The following is a 22190-nucleotide window of genomic DNA, read 5'->3' on the forward strand; positions in this document are numbered from 1 at the left end:
GAAAAACAGATTAAACCAGACCTGCTGGCCTCCGAGAAGGTAGCAGGGGACCTGCTGGCCTCCGAGAAGGTAGCAGGGAAGAACAGATTAAACTAGACCTGCTGGCCTCCGAGAAGGTAGCAGGGAAAACAGATTAAACCAGACCTGCTGGCCTCCGAGAAGGTAGCAGGGGACCTGCTGGCCTCCGAGAAGGTAGCAGGGAAGAACAGGTTAACCGGACCGGCTGGCCTCCGAGAAGGTAGCAGGGAGAAATAGGTTAACCAGACCTGCTGGCCTCCGGGAAGGTAGCAGGGGACCTGCTGGCCTCCGGGAAGGTAGCAGGGGAAAAACGCATAGATTAAGCTATGATTTCAGAATCTAGGCTGTGTCACTTGCTAAGTAATACCAGCAGTGACAAAGAGATTGAAATATCCATGTTAAGATGTTTAAAAGAAAACAGGGTAAGCCAGTACCAGAGGGAGGAATGGAGTCAGAAGGAACTCCAACCTCACCTTTTGTTAAAGAAATTACACCTTTTAAACAAAACCTTCAAAAATTTGGGCACAGTCCTTGGACTAAACAAGCCCTAGCTGATCTCTGCACTATTTCGGACCTAGAGGATAGATTGGCTCAGTATATCCTCATATACAAACCTTCTAGTGCTGCCAAAAGAGATGCAGCAGCAATTTGGTTGTTGTGGGAGGCATGTAAGGATTCTTCCCTCCGCTTGTCTTCATGTAAAGAGGAAAAGGCACAAACGGAAAAGGGAGCAGACAATTGGAAGGTGCTGGCTACAAATACCCAAAGCCAGCTGAAAATAGTGAAAGAGGCACTCCAGGAATACAAAAAGAGTGAAAAAGTTAACTCTGCAGAGGCTGGAGGGAGGCAGGTAAAGGGGGAGAAGGTCCTATGTATGGCACCCCCAGGCATAATTACAAAGAGAAAGAGTAAAAAAAAAAAGTTAACTCTGCAGAGGCTGGAGGGAATTAAGCAGCTAAACTTTGTGAAAATGTTAAAAAGGAAAAGTGTTAGAGAAAGAGCATTCTTGGTTTCTTTGCAGCCATTCTGAAAGAAAAATGGGCCCTTTTCCAAAGGAATGTCTGTAAATTAGCCAGGCAAAAATAAACTGATTAAAATCATTTGACTGGACAATTTAGTCAAATTTGCTAAAAGAACATAAGAGGGTTCTATTGGAACTTAACTGCCTCAAATGTATAAAGGGAATGTAAGATGTAAAAAAACAGAGCAACGTGGAAGGGATGTTAAAGAAAAGAAAATGTGTATGTATCTATCTGTGTGTGTGTAAATATGTAAAGTTCTAAGGACCAGTTGGTTTTGTTTTTGTTTTAAATAATGCCACTAAAAATCCATTTGACTCTTTAATTCAAAGTTGCAAAACTGACAGACCTTTTTGCTAGACACAGGTAATTAGTGCTGTTTGGCTTTGGGATTTGGCATTTAACCCTTAAAAGGTAACTCAATGCTTTACAAAATTTAAAATGTTTTTAAGTTGTGGCTGCAGCAGGGCAGTCAAAATCTGGAGAATAGAAAAAAAATTGGATTATTTTTGTTTGGTTGGTTGGTTTTTGTCTGTTTGTTTGATTTTGTAACAAAATAGCAGATGAAAAAAAATAAATAAATACGAAATTTAAAAAAGACAGTGGCCCTCTGAAGCAACAGCAGGGGTGAGGTGCACAAAACAAAAAGAAGCAATGTTAGAAACACTGAGTCTTAAAATGGCTCTGAGTAATCAGACTGTCACTTTGATAAAGGTACATGAAAACTCTGTAAGCAAAAAAAAAGAAATAGTTACACCTTATGTAAAAATTGATATGGATAATGTTATAGAAGTTAAACTATGGAAGGAATGTGCATTTGCCCCAGAACATGCGCAGGGTATATTGTAGAAGGGGCAAAAGAAATGCAAACGTACCATGCTACTTAATTAAAATGCTATTAGGGCTCCAAAGGGAGCCACAATAGGTTGGGTTTTCTTTTTCAGATTGCTGTGTGTTTGGAAGCAGAAGTTAAAAGTAATCAAAACTCTGGTGAAAGTTGATTGTGTCCCTTTTAAGATAGAGTCTCTGAGCTGCTGATGGCTTTAAATCCAAAAGCAGGAAGTGTCTGTGAAAATGCAAATTACCTAAATGATAAAGGAAGGAAAGAACTAGCAGCACAAAGGAGCTGCAGATAAAGGACACACCTGGTCAGCAAACAAATTGTCTAAATAAAAGACATGGGATAACAAGATAATTTTAATAAATTTAATGATAATAAGTATCCCTGTAACAACATATAGTGTGTATGATTTTTGGAAAAACCCTTTAAGGTCGTATGGTAATGATGCTTCTCAGTTATTACCTGTAAATAAAACTTAAAGCTTAACACAGCAGGAAAAACATTATAAACTTGGTCTTCTGTATAAGAAGGAAAACTCAGGGATTTAATGACTAAACAGTGGGATAATTTCCCCATAACCCTTAAAAGATAAAAGCCATTGAAACCTGGCCTGCCTATAGAACAAAAACAGGAAAATACGGGGGCAATTCCTCTGTTTTGCCTGCAATCAGCAAGGGTATTTGTAAAAGAAATATTTTAAGCAATAATCTGCCACCCCAAAAAGGGGTAGAAACATGTTCTTTTTGTCTTTCAGAAAAATCAGGAAAAGCTGATGCCAGCTGAAAAGTAACCCAATACCATGAATCTACTGTCACAATAGAAATTGTGTTTTGTGTTCTATGTTTTGTCTTGTGTTTTGTCTTGTTGCTAGCACTGTTGTGTGTTTAAAAAAAAAAAAAAAAAAAAAAGATACTGAAGACCTGCAGGAACTTAAAAATAAATTAAGCTTTCTGTCCCAGCTACAGGACAGCCTGATACAAAAACAAGTACATGCCAATGTAGACTTGGTCCAAATTGGTCTGGGTAACCTACAAGGCCAATGGAATCTTTAGTAATGGCTTAATACTACCACATGGCTTATCCATTTAAAAAAAAATTTAGAAATAGGAAACCACACAGCCATAGCTATGGGATGCACTGAAATGCAGATACTTGCACTAGCTACTTTGGAACACGAAATGTTCTGGGTCATATTGGGAAATATTAAGGGTTTGATGCATTTGTTAAAACAAAGAAAGAGATCATTGTTTGACACTTATCAATATGAATGGATGCAATATGTTTCCAGTATTGTAAAACCAGACTTGTTAATGGGAGAAATTGTTGTCAAAATTGCACACCAACAGTCCCTGGAGGCAAAGGTATTGAAGGTTAGCCCACTCCCCATATTACACGTGGGATCCTTCTGGCTACCCTGGACCTCGAGCCAGTGGGCTGGGGAGGGAGGGAAGCTATTGGACACTAGAGGTTGTACCGAATGGACTCCTCAAAAGTGGGTGTGCCTCACCTTGCCTGTTGCCCCAGAACCTTGTAATAAAGATACATCACTAGGATCATGTATGTGGCATGAATTGGAATCACAAACTCAAATTGCCTCACAGTACCTTCTCTTGAATTGGCTACATAGAAAGTGACACTGACGATTATAAATCTTAGTGTCAAAAGGGGGATTATGTTGGATCATATTAAAGAAGTTCTGTATTAAAATCACAAATGAGTTTGATTCCCCATAGTTTAAATTCCAGGGTATTACTAATTAAGAGGTCTCTTGGTTTTTGGTACTGTTTCTCTCCCTCTGTATGTGAAACTTGCAAGCTGCTAATTGCGTTAGTACATTCTAAGACAGAGTCTGTTCTCAAAGCAATTCACAGAGAGAGACTCAAAGCAATACTCTAACAACAGACACAGCACCCAGAGACTCCCCGCCCTTTTGTTGTATTAACAACTGTGATTAAAATAGAGATAGAGGATGGATGTGGATGGATGCTTGGTGTGGATAAGAACTGAATGATCAGGGAGGTGCCAGCCTAAGAATCCAGTGTCCATCGGCTGAAGAAGGCGTCAAGTGGAAATAACCAGAGGACCCCGGAGGGCAGACTGGAATCCACCCAACAGCCTCAAGAATGGGAGAACCAAAGAACAAGATAACATCTAGCAGCACGGAGCCGTCAGGAATGTGCTATCTGCTGATTGATTCAGCAACAGCATGATGAAGCAATTCCCATAGACTGGCATAGGAAGAAATTCCTATAAAAATAGACTCTAAAAAAGTGAGAACTTTGGGGTCTGATTCTGCAAACCAACTTCCAGGAGCATCAGATGAGCATCTGACAAGGCCCTGCTCCCTCCTCATGTCCAGGCCACCTGGCCAGTGGCTTGGCATGAGCAACTCTAAGGCTGGTAACTATGATAACAACTTTGCAGAACCTGTGTGTGTGTGTGTGTGTGTGTATGAATGAATGACTGTGTGAATAAATATGAGATTGAATGGAATGTTATAGCTGTAATTAACTGCTTACTATGATTCTTTCTGTATTCACAATAAATGTGGTATTTTGCCTTTTTCCCTTTAATAAGATCCTGCTGGTTTTTAATTTATTGGTATAACAATGTCAGTGTTAGAGTGTGCTAAACTTAGCAGTTTTGCCTTGTGGGTGCTTGAGCAGAATTTTTTCCAGGTTTCAGCCTTTGATTTCTGCATGATCCTGAACATTTTTACTTTGAGTTTACAATGTGAAGTTAGGGTGCAGGTGGTGGGAAGGAGGCCAGGGAGATCTCAGAGACCAGTGCCAGTCTATGGACCAGTTATTGAGAAACACTGGACTAGATGATCTAGTGGTGTCTTCTAGCCTTAAACTCTAGGACTGTGTAAGAAAGCATAAAGCAGGTAAGGTTTGCTCAAACTGACCTAAGCTTCACTCAAAACGTTCACAAATCTGAGCAAACTATTTGACTGGTCTGAGTTCTGATTTTCCAGTGGCTTCAGATGGTGTTGAAAATATTTTGCCGTTTGAGTCAGATAGACAGATTCGCAAAAATGCCCCTCTACCACAGCGGTGGAGTATTCATGGCCACAGAAACCTACGTCTTGCACCTATGCAAGCAATTACCCATTTTGCACGAGCAAATGTCCATTTAGGTAAGCAAATGTACCTGTTGTGTCTTCCTTTGAAAATGTGCCTGTACGTCCAATCTTTTTGTTGTCAGTCGTTTTTGAACTTTAGAGGGGACTTGGGCCCATTTGTACATATAGTTTTGGGAAATTCTGGGCTTGGATTTAGATCTGAACTTCACAGTGAGGTCGCATCTCTATAAGACGGAACTACAACAGAATACCGTATCTGAAACTCCCCACACTTTGTGGAAGTTCATGTCTGGAACCAAACTCAGGCCTATTTATTTCATAGTTCATGACTGATGAATTGACAGCACCTTAGATTCATGGCATGCAGTATGTGAATATCTAATGAGGTATTAGAAGCAATCCTGACCCAACCACCTCTGCTTAAAGGAGAAAGAGCTTGGAGAATAGGTGAAAAATTGCTGAAAACATAACACAAAGAAACCCAGGCCACATGAGCATTTCAAAAATCCATTAAAAATCCTCAGATCAACTTGCAGCAAATTCCTTATCAATATAAAAATCTGAAGTAGAGAAGACTCTTCTGCATCACTGTTTTCCCTTCACTCTTCTGTAAGGCAAAACTGCCATTGACTTCAGTGGTAACCAGGTCAGGGCCCTGATTTGCTTTTTTATTTTGCCAACTCCTTTTATTTCAATTGTAAGTGAAGGTCCAAAGAAATGGCCTGAGGATTTTTACCAGACTTTGTAAATGTGTACAAGCTTCTCAGAGACATTAAGTAAATCCCAAGTTTAAAACAATTACATACATATATTTTAGTGTTACCTCTCTGAGCAACAGGCTTGAAAACTCTTGATATTCTGAGCTACTGGTGTTGTGGAAATGTTCAGTGAAGCTATAGTTTAGGATCTTTATTGTAACACCAAATATCTGGGCATCTATAAGACACAATATTAAAATACGGATAAAGGAGAAGAGGAAATGATTTGATCAAAACTGATGTACCTGAATCAAAACCTCAGATTTGGGTTCAGGGGCAAACTGAAACACTGAGGACCAGAAGTGGAACCTTGATGGTGTAAATTAGCATAGCTTCATTGAAGTCAATGGAGCGCCTCTGATTTACAACAGCTGAGGATCTGGCCTGAATCTGAACACTCTAAAGTTTGGGAAAGTTTAGATTTTGACCCCTAACATTTAGGAGTTTTCAAATCTGTTTTGTAGTCACCCATTATATATGAAGTTTGATCTAGCATTTGTATCCAAGTATTTCTTTTAGACCCATCTATCCCGCAAATTAGTGAAAATCTGTATAGAAAGTAATGATGCGGAATGGGCATGGGGGTGTTAGAAAAGAAAATATAATTGGAGAAATACTTAGTGCTGAAGGTGAGATTCTCTGTCCAATAACCTAGTACTAGTATGAAGTAAATGGACCACTATATTTCTAAGGTGTTAACGCTAAACCAAGCAACTAGAGCCAGTTTTCTGTTACTGATCTTTTAAAGATAGAGACAAGCACTTAGAAATTCTCCAATGTGTTTTTAAATCCAGGTCTGGGTTCCTATCAGGTCATCACAACTTGTCATTGGAAATTATGTTGCATGGTATTAACAGCATTCCTAAAATGAAGATTAAAAAAGGTACATATAATTTCCACTGCCTAACAAACAATAATGGCTTTCATGTATAGTGTATTATCTGAAATCAGCAGCTTGAGAGCCTGTAGCAACTGCTTTACCCTGTAACATAGATAAGCTAGATACTTTCAGTCTACAGCTAAGACCTTTTTCTTTTTTTGGTGGCTTTACCTTCATATCTGACTGATGTACCTATATTTCCTCAGTCACTATAACCTCTATTTTCTCCTCCAAAAGAGATAAGGGAGGTAGCTCCTAACAGAGTCAAAGCATTGTCATTTCTTAGCTGACTAAAGGGAAGAATCCTACAAAAAAGTGACTAGCAACATCCTCACAATGGCTGTAACTAAATATTTTACTTAGAACAGGTTGGGACATTTCTGATTAAATTTTCTCTTTTGTTGAAACCCAAATGTTTTTCAGAGACATTTGACAAAGCTTTTTTCTGGGAAGGTTTCTGAGGGCCAGGGCTCTCTGATACTTATAACCAGAATGAGAAGAATCAAAAACCTGACCTTTTCAACACACTTCCACTTTGTTTCTAAAGGTTTTGTCCTCATTCCAATGTGAAACGAAAACAAATTCTGAAACTTTGTAAGGCCTCATGAAACAGAATTGTTGACCTCTGGCCAGCTCTGATTTTTTCTGACGGATTTAAGAGGCCATGTGGGATCTCAGGAAATAATTTTAGACCAAAGGAACAGCAAAACTTTAGTAGACCCATAGTCCACCTAATATCCTATGTAAAAAATTGGCCAGTGTTGGATACTTCAGAGCCAGGTATAACACCCACATGATGATGCAGCTAATTATGCAGTGCTCTACCATGGGGGAAATTTCTCCTTCACCCCAGCTAGGGACCAGTTTATGTCTTGGATTGTGAGGCTCATTAACTCATATAACTGTAAATACCGACCTCATTTAAACAAAGAAATTGTATCTTGTTAAAATTTAGGAGGGCATTTGGTGCAGGTGAAAGCAAAGGGGGAAGCAGCATTGGCTGAGTGGATGGAACTAGTTGTAATATGGCAGAGCCTCTGCAAGCTTCTTTATACAGCTCTTGTCCATGTACTTCAATCCTGATCTGTTGCACACTAGCTCACCAAAATCTGGCCCTCACTCAAGCAGGTGTGTCAGTTATAATATTCTCAGAGAGCCTCTGATTTATACCTATGTAAATCACTTCACTTCCTTGTTCCTCTCTCAACTCAGCTCTAAATCAGACAAAAGCAGGACCTCCCCTGCAATTTATCTTGACTGGAAAAAAAGGGTAGTGCAGCAATGGCAGCTGCCTGCACGGGCAACACCACATTCTAGATTAGATTTATGTCTCTAATTGCCTGACTCAGGAAGCAAGTGCTTCCCTTTACCAGCTGCGTAACAAAAGAGCCACACAGCTCCGCACAACCCCTGCTGGCTGGTTATCTGAATTACACTAGCATTGGGTAAGGGGAAGAGAGCATGAGTGAGTGGAAGAAAGCTGAAGGTGGGGTCTTGAAGGCATCATGGGGAATCCTCACAGGATAGAGCTGTGGTGAGAAATGCAACATTTCTAAGGTGATATTTACCGGTTTTGACATGTCGATAGGAAATAATGTTCTTTCCACAAGCTTCATAGCTGATCTTCACTGTGTATTTTATACCTGCTTCCAGCCCAGACACATCCCTTTTCATTTCTGTAGTCTCCATACTTGTGATCAACTCTTTGCCCTTGTACACTTGTACTTGGAATGTGTGGTTCAGAGTAGAATATACACTCCAAGATACTTCAAAACTGCTGCTGGTAACGCTGACGATTCGGTGGTTTCCAATTGAAAACAGATCTATGGTAGCACAGGAGAGCATCATCAAAAGTGAAAGGAACCTTTTTTCTAAGAGATGATGTACTCCAAATCCATTATACACATATATGGTTTTGATCAATAGAGTGAAATTGCTCATTGCAAAATAAACGACCAGATTCTGCCATTTTTACACTGAGTAGTATCCTACTCCACAAGTAGCCCCACTGGAGCCATTAGCTATACATTTACAATTTGTTTTCCGTTTTTTGCCTCCAGGATTTGTGACTGATCTATATAAATACAGATACCTGTCCAATAAGACACTGGCTTGAATGACTGATGTAAATGCAATCTCAATGGTACTACTCATGGAGTAGAATACCACTCAACTTGATTCAGAGTAACAGCCATGTTAGTCTGTAACCGCAAAAAGAAAAGGAGGACTTGTGGCACCTTAGAGACTAACCAATTTATTTGAGCAGTGAAAGCTTATGCTCAAATAAATTGGTTAGTCTCTAAGGTGCCACAAGTACTCCTTTTCTTATCACTCAACTTGAATAAGGGTTGCAGAATTAGGAATCAATAACTGCATTCAATACCTTTGGAATAATTATCATATGTATTATATCCATACATGCAGTGTTATTGTAGCCATTTTGGTCCCAGGATATTAGGGAGAAAAAGTGGGTGAGGTAATATCCTTCACTGGACCAACTTCAAGCTTACAAAGGACCTGAAGAAGAGCTCTATGTAAACCCAAAAGTTTGTCTCTCTTGCCAACAGAAGTTGGTCCAATAAAAGATATTACCTCACCCACCTTGTCTCAATATATGCATGTATTCTTTATTTATTTTATACTTTGCTCTCCCAATGCACTTCCTCAGCCAAATGCTACCCATCCGGGCAGGGTAAATTAGAGCAAAGCTTGGATTCTAGTTTTCATGCAGACACTCAACACAGAATGGAAGACTGTGGCATCAGTCAGTCACAATTTCAGTTCTTTTTATACTGATTGAACTTCCTAAGGAAAAGGGAATCAAAGGTTTTTTCAAACCAAACAATGTGGGTGCCTGTTTCAATGGAAAGGACTTGTTCCCAATCATTCAAGCCAGTGGCCCATCAAACAGATATTTTTACAAATCCTAGAGGCATAACACCTACTGCTCTAAAATGACTGATTTAATTTCTGCCACTTTATGTTAAATTGCAAGTGGAGGACAAATATGAGGGTCAAAGTCATAATAACTGATAGTCTCAATGAACTAGACAAAAGGTCACTTCTTAAAACTTTCCCCTCTGTAAAGAAAAAGAGTGGGGAGATTGTTAATGGGATTGCGATCCTGCTCAAGTGAAGGAATTAAACTGGGTAATAGAAAGGCTAATCAATTGGGGGTCATTCTTAGTACTATCCCTCCGCTGGCACTCTAGACATTGTAACTCAAACAGCCTTCAGGACAGAGGGGATTGAATTGGTGATTAACTTAAAATCAAGAAATATTCATTAGCATCCAAGGTTACTTATAGCATTCTGAATCAGTAGATTTATTAGCTGTTGATTTACTTATAGTGACAGAACTATTGCTTGTACTAACTGGATCGCGTGGTGAACTTGGAGTAGAGTATATCATATTAAGGAAGAAAGGGCATTGTTAAGCAATTAGACATTCTTAGCCAAACAAATCCAAATTAAACATCATCCACATTTTCAACAGCTCATAAGACTAAAATCAGTGCACTGTAAGTAATATAAGTGGAAACACAAATCACTAAATTTGCTAAGGCCCTGATCCTACAGACACTAACCGACGTGTTTATCTTTAAGCACATGAGTAGTCCCATTGAAGTCAGTGGGATCTAAGCACGTTTAAATTCTTTTCTGAATTGTGCCATAAGGAATAATTTCACCCATCACTGATTTGCAGCTATGTCTGACTGGTACATAGCAACCATTTAACAGCCTAAGGTTAACATTACACAACAGTTGAGGACCGTAACAAATACTGTACGCAGTTGAAACTGCAAATGGACTTTAAGTATGCAGAATATACTTACACATATTTGCATTTCCTGAGGACCCTGTGGATATGTATTGATAATGCATGACTGGATCAAAGAAGTTACCGCAGGTTGAAGCTGAAGCTTTGGCAGATGGATTTGGGGGCTTTTTGGCAATTGGCTAGGTATGGGAAATGGTTTGGTATTGTGAGATAAAGTACATGGTTGGTTTTGCTAAAACAATCAGCAGTGAAACAGTTAACAGGCAGATCCTATGCCATCTTCCACTCCCAACTCCATCATAAAGGGCAGAGAGCACATTGTGCTCCAGAACTTCTTTGCTGGCACACAGCCCTTTAAAGTAGATGAGAGAACATTCCTCAGACTTCTGAAAATCAGGCCCATGTTTCCTACCTTTAAATTCTTTCTGTGGCTGGCTAGAATTCCCGTCCACATGTTCGCGTTCACAGGTGCAGTTATAACCACCTTCTAAATTTATGCAAAGCTCTGATCTGGAACAAGCATTGAGTTCAGCGTGGGAACATTCATTTACATCTAAGGAGAGGAACACAGTTTTTAGGACAGAACTTACAAGTATCTTGAAAGCAGCACAGGAATTTACCTGCAGTCTATAGCACAGGTAAGGCCAGACTATGCACACAATTACAGTAATGTAAATCCATCCGAGTTACTCTGGATTTGCACCAACACAACTGAGATCAAAATCTGGCCAGCAAGCAATTTCAAAGCACTTACTGTAGAAAGAATGATTTGCTATTCTCAAAACTAATGGCACAATCAAGCAATTGCATATGTAAATTATGGAAAGAAGTTTAACTTTCAAAGTCGTTCATGGACTGGGACCAACCCAGTGTCAGTTTTATGCATTTTAAAAGGATGCTAGTTTCTTCAGTGCTGCTCCTCTGCTCTGTCTCCCCACCAAGAGAGTTCATCCCACAACCACCCTCTCCATGAAGTCCCTGTCACTCTTACCCCTTCCAGCTTGTTGTCTTGAAAGAAAAATATGTATCTTATTATTACCTCTCCCAGCGCCTGCATTTTGGCCACAGAGAGGAGTGTGGGAATGCCACTTGGGACTGCAGTGTTACCACCTCCCTTGAACCAGCTTTGATCCAATTACAACTCTCCCATAATTTATTTTTAAGATATGATTTTTTAAATTATGTTGACTTTCTTACTATTCTAGGGCATGAGCCAAAACCCACTGAAGTCAATAGGAGTCTTTCCCTTGACTTCAGAGGGAGTTGGATTGAGTCTTTAAAGCATTATTTTTCAAATTGCGTTTTTAGGCCAAGTAGTGTTTCGTACTACATTTTTGGAGTTTCAAATCTTCAAATACTTAAACAGCAATGTTTTGGTAGATAGATCAGATCTAGGTGACTCTAAAAAAGTGGCCTAAATACAGGGGCTCATATACCACAGGGATGTGTGCATGCCAAATATCTAGGCAGATCATATTCTTATTTGATCATCCAAGTTATCTGCAGTAGCACTTGCAACAAGTTTCCAAAATACAAAGCAGTCTTGATTTCAAAGGGCCCCATGAAAGTTTTCATTAAGACTATTACCTGTTTAAAATGCCTACTACTATGCCACAAATTCAGGCATGCTTTTCTTTTAAGTCTAAAGATATGCTACCTTATGAAAGTGTATTTCTTCTCGAGTGACCAAGGGAATCCCCCACCAAAATGCAGATTTCCAAATAACTACGCATTAGAAACTTCATTTGCCACAGAGTGGGTATCTTAGACACCCAAATGTTCAAAGTTTCACTTTATATTTCCCATGGTCAATGGCAAGCCATAGAGCTAAAATTCTGAGTGACTGAAAAAGTTTCCCCAAGAGACAGAACCATAAAAAATAAAAACCTTGAACATCTATGTTGATAACTTCGTACACACGCTTCACGATGCCTTTCAACAAAGAAGAAACTTTCATTAGTGGAGCTGGCTGATGTAATCCAATCAGAACCTGAGATGTTAATGTCCCAGCATATGTTTCTGCCTGAGTAGTCTGGATATGGTAGACTGAGGAATTTAAAGGCCATAATGCACCAGTCATCTGTAAAAGAGGGGAATAAACTTTTATATCTGATTTGTTTAGCAATACAGCTATACACCAATGAGGTATAACCTATCCAGCGATTATCATACTAAAAAAACCTAATACTTAACTGAACAAAACAGAACAAGCATTCATTCAGAATTCAACAACAGGAAAAACAAGCAGTATTTTAGTTTGAATTTGTGTAGAGTGAACATTTCTGTTTCTCTTATTGCATAGAAAAGGATGCAGTGTGATAACTGCTAGACTAATGAAGGAGTTGAAATCTTTGTCAGACCTAAAAGCTTTGCCAGGAACACATAAGAAAAGGAAGGTCTGGTTGTTATTGACAGGTCCTTTTTGAATGTAGTACTTAAATAACAGAGGCTCAATAACAAAATACTTATTACAGGCAAGGCTGATAGCACTGCCTATTATTAAAAGGACCCAACACTTCCCTTATAAGCAACTGAAAACAGAGTCTTATGACTTTACCAAAATTCAACACTTGGGCTGAAATTTTCCACACTGGGTGTCTGCCTCAGGATGATTTTTTTTAAATGTTTCTGCCAGAATGGTTCAGCTGTTTCCAAGGATGAGGCTAGAGGGAAAAACATTGTTCTAAAACATTAAGAAAATTTTAACAACCTTTTCTTTGAGAAGTCATGCTGCCCCCTTGCTTTGCAGCAGGGACTTGAAATTTAGCAATGGGGTGATTTTTGCAACAGGGATGCCTTTTGTTCCTCCTGTGAAAATCCACCCAAATTTGAACAAGTTATAAGTCTCTTAAAAATCTGTTTGTACATGCTCAGTAGAGACTTGCTAGAGCTTAGCAGCCAAAACATCGGAAGATTCCATATGCACTGGGCATGCTCCAGTCCCTCACAGCTCCTAGTGAGGACCAGACTGCACATGCACCATCCTAACAAAGTGACTGAGCTTGTTCATTGGAACTTTCCTTCTAACAGCAGCTGCTGTTTACGCCTGGAGTTAAACTATCAACATTTGCGGGAGTCCGAATCTGATTTATATCTAGATCCCAGTTTCACGAATGGCCCTTGTTTCCAGAACGAGTCAAACCAAAACACCAGATCTGAAAACACCCAACTTTGGAGTTCTTTAAATCCAGAGCTAAATTGTGTCTCTCAAGTCCATCTCTGCTTTTAAGTGGGGCTTAGAGGCAGAGCAGATGTCACTGGAGTAGAAGGAAAATTAGATCTTATAGCATAAGAACTTTGAACTCCCCTTCAGTGTCTTAAGAAATGTCAAAGGAAGCTGTGAAATTGCTGCTACTTGACATATGCAAGAGTAAAACTGGCATTCACCTATTGAGAATGCTTTAGGAAAAATTAAATCTATCCTGCTATAATACTGGGGAGTGGCTGGATAATAAGGTCCTGCCCAACACCAAGAAACTTCCAGCCCAATGTAGCTTGGCTGTGTTGGTATTGAGTATCAATGTCGATGCAATGAGAGAAACAAGAACACAAGAGCTTTCGGTTCTTTGTATCTATACGTACCATGGAGTGCAAAAGGCGTGAATGATTCAAAAGTCTTAGATCCACTCTGCTTAATTCATTAAAATCCATTTTCACAAGGACTGACACATTATACCAATATTTTTTCAGGTTTCTCTCTGAAATTGAACAAATTAAAATATAAAAGCATTTGGGGTCTGATTCAGAACAAATTCGAATCAATAGAAAGGCTCCCATTGAATGCAGTGGGCTTTGATTCAGTATCTGTGAATGTACCATATACAGCTATCACATACCAAGGTATTTCTCATGTAATCCAGATGACAGAACTAGCCAGGGGGAAGAATTAGAGCAAGAAGGTTCCACCAGATCTTTAAAGCCAGTTGTCAGGGGCTCACAGATTCAATATTGAAACCAATCATCCTTGAATTGATGGAAATCAGATTAATGTATTATGTTATGAAGATACACAATAACAATTGCTTTGTTTGTCCTCATCTTCAGCAGAAAAAGTAAGGCTCTTCTTTTGGAGGGAGTTGAGAATTTGTCAACAACATACCTTCTGGTATAGGATCCACACAGCCTGCTCCTTTGGATGAGTTACAGCATTTTTTAAGTCCTGGACAGTCAGTATCAAGTGTGCATGAATAGTTTAATGAATCCATTTCTTCCTCTGGACAAACACCAGGTCTTGAGGCAAATTCACTGGATCTGTTCAATGCTGTGTAATAAAAACATTTAACAGCAAAATTGCATGTGATATTTGGTTTCTTTAACATTGTGATATTGAATCTAAGGGATACATCTCCTCATAGTCCTGGGTGAGGGTCTCGGGGTTTTCCTGAGGAAAGGGGGAGAGAATAGCAACTTAAGACAAGAAGTATTCTGTAAAAAACTGTCAACATCATCAACATTTTCTGATTTTTGTGACTTTTTCCATGACATTTTTATCAACATTTTGAGTTAATAGAAAAGACAGGTTGCAGTAAATGAAAAAAAAAAATAAAACTTTGCGTAAAATGTGGAAAATGGAACATTTCCAGCAAAACAGAAATAACTTGGAAATTTTCATGAGGTCACTTTCCTGTTTTTTGACCAGCTCTAGTCCAAACAGAATGAAATGTAAGGGTCAATAAACAGCAAAAAGCTGAGACATTCTGGGTTTTACCCCCACCAACCAGCTCCTTCAGTTTTTATAATCTAAAATATTACACAGGGATGGAAAGTGGGTTTTCATGGGATAAATTCTGCTCTCAGTTACACCACTGCCATGCAACTGAAAGCTATAGGGTTACATACTAAGAAAGGGGAGAGCAGAATTCAGCCCATGATTTGTAACCTGACAGTGTTTATTTAATTTCTGGGAATTACATGAGGTTGCTATCCTAAAACAGATTTAGCCAAGAAGAGGGTGGCTAAGGAAGAATATTACCACTTCCTAAGTAAAATGCACATAATTTTCCTGGCTTCATGCCAATAATTGGTTCCAATCTGAGGAAGACTGAAAATATTTTCTATGATTTAATATCAGGCTTCTCCGAGCCTTCCCTTCATACACTCCCGTCAGACATAGGCCCAGCTGCTGTTCATCTCCACTCGTCTTTCCGTGTTGGGTCCTCTTCTTCTCCATTCACTGTGCCCAGTGCTTTTTGGTCTCATTAAGTCCCATTCTGCTGAGTGGACAATTTACTTCAGCCAAGAGGAAAATGAAAACGATTCCTGTGATTGTAACTAAAGGTGTTGCAGTGATAAAAAATACATTCACCATAATTGAACTTCTCGGGAATTAAATGGACACTGCCAATTTTTAATGGGGTTTCGATTTCTCATATCCCAGTGTGCTGATTAAAAGTAAAATTTTGATTTTTCTGTCAAGTGGGCTGTAATATTGAACGAGATCTTGTGTCTCCACTAAATATACTCCTTTAACAGGCTAGTGAGCTTTATTAATCAAGATTTAAAGTGAACATGTGTAACCTACAGGTGGGTGGGTGTTACAGGTCCCCCTCTGTGTTAATCCACAGAGGACAGGAGCCTAACCACAGCTAAGGAGACATGGCTTTTTAGCTCAAGCTGCAGCAGCTCAGACTTTTAGGTCTGGAGGACCCCAGTTCCACCCCCAGTGTGTTGGTGCTGGTGTCCATCATACATGAGCAAAATTACATATTCATAATTTGCAGCCCGGTTTCTGCAACTGGCTGTGCAGCCATAATAATTGCTTAAAGATATTACCAACTAAGGCCATGTCTACACTAGTGAACTTACAGCAGCACAGCTGTGCCAATGCAGCTGCACCACTGTAAGATCCCTCACGTAGCCGCTCTGTGCCAACAGAAGAGAGCTCTCTCATCGACATAACAAAACCACCTCAACAAGCAGCGGTAGCTCTCCCGCCGACCTAGCGCTGTGCACACTACCACTTCTGCGGGTGAAACTTATATTTTTTTCCACACCCCTGAGCAACATACATTTTGCCAATATAGGGGACAGTGTAGACATGGTCTTAGACTTCAAACTGGTCTTTGTACATTCAGTTACTTACACCATCCAAGTTATTTGCGCATGTGGTTTTGAAGATTTGAGCCCAGCATACTTTAGACTTTTTTAACTGTATTTTGTTTTGAATATGTACAAAATCAAATATTTAGGTGTTTTAGTAGAGCTGTATGCAACCTGGCAAAGAGCTACATAGACTTAGTTCTATAGTTTGCTCCAAAAGGGTTGGCAGGGAACCAACTTTTGACATTTCAATTGAAAGTTAGTTTTCAACAAAGGTGAACCCCAGCAGCCCTACTCCCTCAACAAATATTGGGTTGCTTTAGCTCATGTTTTTTCCAGAGAGTGCCCTGGGAGTTTTGCAAGGGAGGGGCAGATATTTTGGAGAGAGGCTGGCTCAGAGGAGACAGGTTCACCATCTTGAGAGAAAGGATTGGTTAAAACACCATATTGGGACTCATGAGCTACACAGCTAACTCCCAGCTCTGCCACAGACGTCCCGTGTAATTATGGACAAAGCACTTCAGGTCCCCATCTGTGAAAGTGGAGCCTTTCTTTCACCTTTTTCTGCCTGGTCTATTTGGATTGTAAGCTCTTTGAAGCAGGGACTCTCTCTCAGTGTATTTGTACAGAGAGTAACACAGTAGGTCCCCCAATCAAAGTTGGGGACTGGCCCTTGGTCGGCCACTTCCCGAGCACCTCCTCTTGGGCAGACACGGCTTCCCAGCATTGGGTCTCTTTCCCCTCTTCCATGCCGTTTGTGAACTTTACCCAGTCTTTTTTGTGGCTAACACCACGCCACACCCGGAGCTGGCTTAATAACAGAAATAGTCCAAAAACAGTCGTCAGCACTCCCCAGAATAAATCCCTGCACCACAACCCAAAAGTTCATACTCCTGTCTGGCTCTTCTACCACATGCAGAGATCCTCCCATGTTTCCGTCTGCTTCCTTGACAAAATGTCACTCCGAGCCTTTCCTAGCAGGAGCTCAACCTTCTAGCTCTGGCTTCCTTCTCCTGCCAATGTCTCCCCTGTTCAGAGGGAGAAAACAGCATATTACACTGCTCTCCTTCTGACAGCTCCTCCGGAGTGGCTGAGAGATAGAGGACACACAGCCCTGCCCCACCCTACACTACAGAATTCCTGATCCCACACCTTTAAAGAAACAGTGTCCTGGGTTTTCCCCATCTAACTATTAACTCCCCAGAACTGCTTCTTCTCTTCTGGCTTTGGCCATTTCCTGCACCTTTGCTCACTCCAGTGTTCCAGGAACATGGTCTTCAGGCTCCCTATGAGCCTAACAGGCCAAAACACCCCATTACAGGGACTTATTGTGCTATATACTACCGTATTACCAATAATAATAATAAGCTTCCCAATTCTGCAGACTACCACAAGCCAATGTTTATTGAACTTTTCTGAGCTTGGACTCAGAATTATGAACCAATCAAATCCTGAAACCAAGGCTCATTTTTAAAAAGTCTGAGATTCAATATAGCTGTTTCACACAGTTCTTTTTTTAGCATGTGAAACTGCAGCATAAACCATTAATGAGTCATGGGCAAGCGATGGGAATGCCACTGAGTTCTGGCTGAAAGCCATAGCATCCATTAATCTAGAATCTAAAGGTCATAATTTTTACATCAGCAGAGAAACAAAGATGGACTCACATCACATTTCTGTCTAATCATATAAGACACATTTTAAAATCAATTTATTCTCTCTACTGTAAGTATCATGGGAACAGTCACCCAGAACTAAGCCATCTGCAAAACAACATCATACTATCCGGGAGCAAACCAATGGTCTCCTGTCAGTAGAATCACAGATAGTCTTTTCTTCTTTTATAACTTTACACAAATACTAAAGTAGAAATGCTGTTTCCATTGCCTAGCAGCCAAAAGCTTAGTTACAAGCTTATTGCATATAATAACCACAATTTCTAGTTAGGCAGGAGAATCCTCTGGGATAGAGATGCTAAGGGACATGATTAGCTCAATATTAACCTCTCTGTGTCTCTCTACCTGATCAGGACTCGTAATATACAGCTTTCTCCAAAACTTCCCTTACCATATCATCCTGAGCTGGCTTGAGGTTGTGATATAGCATAAGATCAAAGTACTGCAACTGTCACAGGGACCCAAATGTGAACTAACAGAGACAGATGATTATAGGCAGGGCTGCTGGCATCATGTATTATTAAAGTTGCCAACACTTTCAAAGACCCTGTGTTTTCAGTTACTTATGACTTTGCCATACTTTAACCATTTGGGATGAAATTTTCATACCACGTGTCTGCCTGAGGCTGATTTGTTTTGTTTTGTTTTTTGCAGGGTGGGGAATTTTAGCCAGAATAGATCAGTAACTCCGGAGAATGAGGTTAGGGGAAAATACGTTGTTTTGCCCATGTTAAAAAATTCTGGCAACATTTTCTTTGAGAAGGACTAGCACCTCCATGCTTTGGAGCAGGGACTTGACATTTGCCGGGGGGCCTTTGTGTCAGCGATGTGCCTTTTGACATCCCCGGGACAAGCTCAAATTTGGCCAAGTTGTAAGCCCCTGGGGAAAAAATGCACTTTGCACGTGTTCACTAGAGACTTGTAGAGAGTCCCAGCTAGTGTCTCTGAAGGTTCCATCTGCATAGACCATGCTCCAGCACAGGGCTGTGCAGGACTTTCCCTGCAATTGCTACTCTAGGCTGCTATGGGCCATGCCAGGTCAACCTTCCTGCTCTGTCCAGTGCTTTCCGTGACACCCCACCCCAGTCCTCCAAGCCACATGGAGGAGAAAGCTGCCTGATGCAAATCCAGAGGGACAAGAGCCAGACCAGGGTGGAAGGAGAAGATTAGATAAGGAGCCTGGGGGGAAACTAGGACTGGAGTTTGGGGGAGCATGGGAAGGGAATTGGGGCCTGAGGACAGGGAATGGTTCTGGCTGAGCAAGGAGACTGGGACTGGGAGCCAGGGAGGTGGAAGTCTGCTGCAATCTTAAAAATCAGAAAGGTTGTCTGTGCAATCTTAATGCGGCCCCTTTGTGCATATTTATCTATTATGATACAGTCTTTAATTATGTGATCCAATACTATTTTTCCACAGGACTCCTGCCTCAGTCAGTGCACAGAGTGGATAATGCTCACTCACTTCATGAGCCGCTGTTCAGTATTTTCTTCTACCCTCATCGTTCAATGTGTGGCCTATTTACTGCATACTATTTACACTCTGCTCTGAAGACAGAACTATTGATTTCCTCAGGGGCTTGTCTATGGCGCTCATTACTATAGCATGGGTGCATCACAAATATTAATTCATTTACTTTTGCAACACCTTTGTGAGATGGGTGGGCTAGTAATATCTCCATTTTACAAATGGGAAACTTAAGTCACAAAGAGATTAAGGTCGAAAGTATCCACTCTTTTTGGGTGCCCAATTTGAGAGGCCTAGGACCTGATTTTTCAGAGTATGTAGCATTAGACACCACTTCTTATGTTCAAAGTGCAGCTCCCATTGACTACACTTGCAGCTGTGAGTATCCATCTCTTCTGTAAATCAGATCCCAGGGTCTCAAGTCAAGCACCCAGAAAATAAGGAACACACTGTTAGTGACGACCTTTGAAAAGTCTGGCTTAAGTGGCTTGCTCAGCACCTCATGGGAACTCTGCAGCACAGGAAGGGATAGAATCCAATTCTTCAGGGCAACATTCAACTGCTTGAACCATGAAACTATCCTTTCCCTTTCCACAGTCCCCTGCCTTGTTCACTACACACCTTCCAACTTCTACAACAAATAAAGCAGAAGTCCAACAGACAACAGTTTCTTTTACTACACAACTCTGATTCCTCCCCAGAGCTGGTCCATCTTATGTACTAAATGAGGCAGGGGTCCTGCGGAAAAAATAGTAAGTGATCATGTAATTAAAAACTCTTTTCTAACTCATACCCACAAGGGAGCCAAACATAGATTGCACAAGCAACTTTCATTCTGGCATTTCCTAACTTCTGAGTTCTTGACTTTGCAACCATATTATTGTTCTTTTAACATCTTTTCTTGCGTGTATAATATTGTCACAAGGGTGCAATTAACATTCAAAGGAGATACTGAAGAAACCATACCAGTCATGTACTCCTAATCCTGCCCTCCACCCAAGTGTTAAACAGAGAAAGCCCCTAGGCCTGCCTTCCCAGGCAGAGGAATTTGATTGCTTATAAAAAGTAAAGGTGGGAAAATGGACAGGAATAGGTTGCACTCCAAGGCTAAGCACATAGAGAAAGCCACTGTGGATAACATGAGGGAAAAAACAATAGTCCAATGGCATGCAGTGCAGTAATTCCAGCAGTTCCAAATGTCCTCCTTTCATCATTTATTTAAGAGTTTGTCTAGACAGTGCATTACAATTCATGGAATTTATGACTAATATCCTGAAAAGCACAGTAAGACGCCTGAATAATCTAATACCAGAAATCATCTAGAAATTATGCAAATTCTTTAGCTTGTTAAAATACTCCCAAATTAATTTAAAAAGAATAGTCAAAATTATAGCATGCTATAAGCAAACATTTCCAGAGTATAGGTGTGCTAATTAATGGCATGGTGCTAATTAAAGGTTGGTTTGAGAACTGTATATCTAACCAGTGCAGGCAATTTCCATATATTTTAATATTGGTTTTGTTTTTAAAATTAAGTATATCATGGTAGATGTTATTTGCACTAACACTGCTACATCTGAACTGTTAGTTAAAGAAGCTTTTTGTTTTAAAAATATACATTAATTGCGCAGGATATTTTTCAAAAGAGACTAGCGATTTTGAATGCCTACATTTTTGAATGTCCAACTGAGGCTCTTTAAAAGGGCCTGATTTTCAGAAATGTGCATCCATCCCAAAACAGAGGCACCCAAAAACCACTAGTCACTTTTCAAACTCTTGGCCAAAATTAATTTTTGTTGGTTTGTGCTATATAAATAAATATCAACTATCCCTGACTGCTACTCCGCCATGCCATTATTTGGTTAATTTTTTACACTGTAGAAGTGGTTCTTGAAGGAGGGATTTGATCTACAGTAGTTTTCCACCAACCTGATGTTACTGCCTGGAAATTTTGTATAACCAACAGTAGTTTTCCACCAGCCCGAAGATACTGTCTGGAAATATTACAGTCTGTGGCCAAATTCTGCATTGATTTACACCCGGTACAAAAGACTGAAGTCAACAGAATTGCATGAAGGAATAAATCAGGGAAGAATTTGTGTCTCACTGTGCTTTTTTTCCCTTAGATTATTTTGAGAAAAAGGTGGGTTAACAAACACAGAGACCACTTTTATGTTCCAGTTATTTCAACTGAAATCTTACATTGCCAAAAACAGTGATTTAATAAGCAATAAATGATCGACAACTTGCATAAACCGTTTGCAGTGTATGATATGGGATGGATTTTCAAATGCACCTCGGTGACTTAGAGCATAAGGGCTTGTGTACACAAGAAAGTATAGTATAACCTGAATCATCTTTTAAAACAATATAGTTAAACCCGTGCAAAAGGCTGTGTGGACACATTTCAGTATTAAAGTGGCTTATTTCAGTTTAATTAACTTAAAGTCAATTAGGAACAGGTTAATTAAACGGAAATAAGCCACTTTTATCACCAAAATTAGTGCCCACACAAACTTTTGCACTAGTTTAACTATATAGGAAAGCCACACCTTAAGTTATACCAGTACTTTCTTGTGTCTTCGAAGTCCCACTGAAAGCCAATGATACTTGTGCTCTCAAGTCACGG

At 40.0% G+C, this 22190-nt stretch overlaps 1 protein-coding gene across 1 annotated transcript in view; it reads right to left on the minus strand.

The window, feature by feature from the left end:
• Positions 1–22190, minus strand: part of UMODL1 (uromodulin like 1) — a 62559-nt gene that overhangs the window by 39227 nt on the left and 1142 nt on the right. The window contains exons 2-7 of the mRNA XM_074969523.1: positions 14482–14643; positions 13965–14080; positions 12270–12462; positions 10795–10935; positions 8170–8424; positions 5787–5899 (exon numbers count right to left, since the gene is read on the minus strand). Coding sequence (XP_074825624.1) covers positions 5787–5899; positions 8170–8424; positions 10795–10935; positions 12270–12462; positions 13965–14080; positions 14482–14643 — 980 coding nt within the window. The remainder of the gene's footprint in view (positions 1–5786; positions 5900–8169; positions 8425–10794; positions 10936–12269; positions 12463–13964; positions 14081–14481; positions 14644–22190) is intronic.

The sequence above is a fragment of the Natator depressus genome, chromosome 1, assembly GCF_965152275.1.
Source record: "Natator depressus isolate rNatDep1 chromosome 1, rNatDep2.hap1, whole genome shotgun sequence".
Lineage (NCBI taxonomy): Eukaryota > Metazoa > Chordata > Testudines > Cheloniidae > Natator > Natator depressus.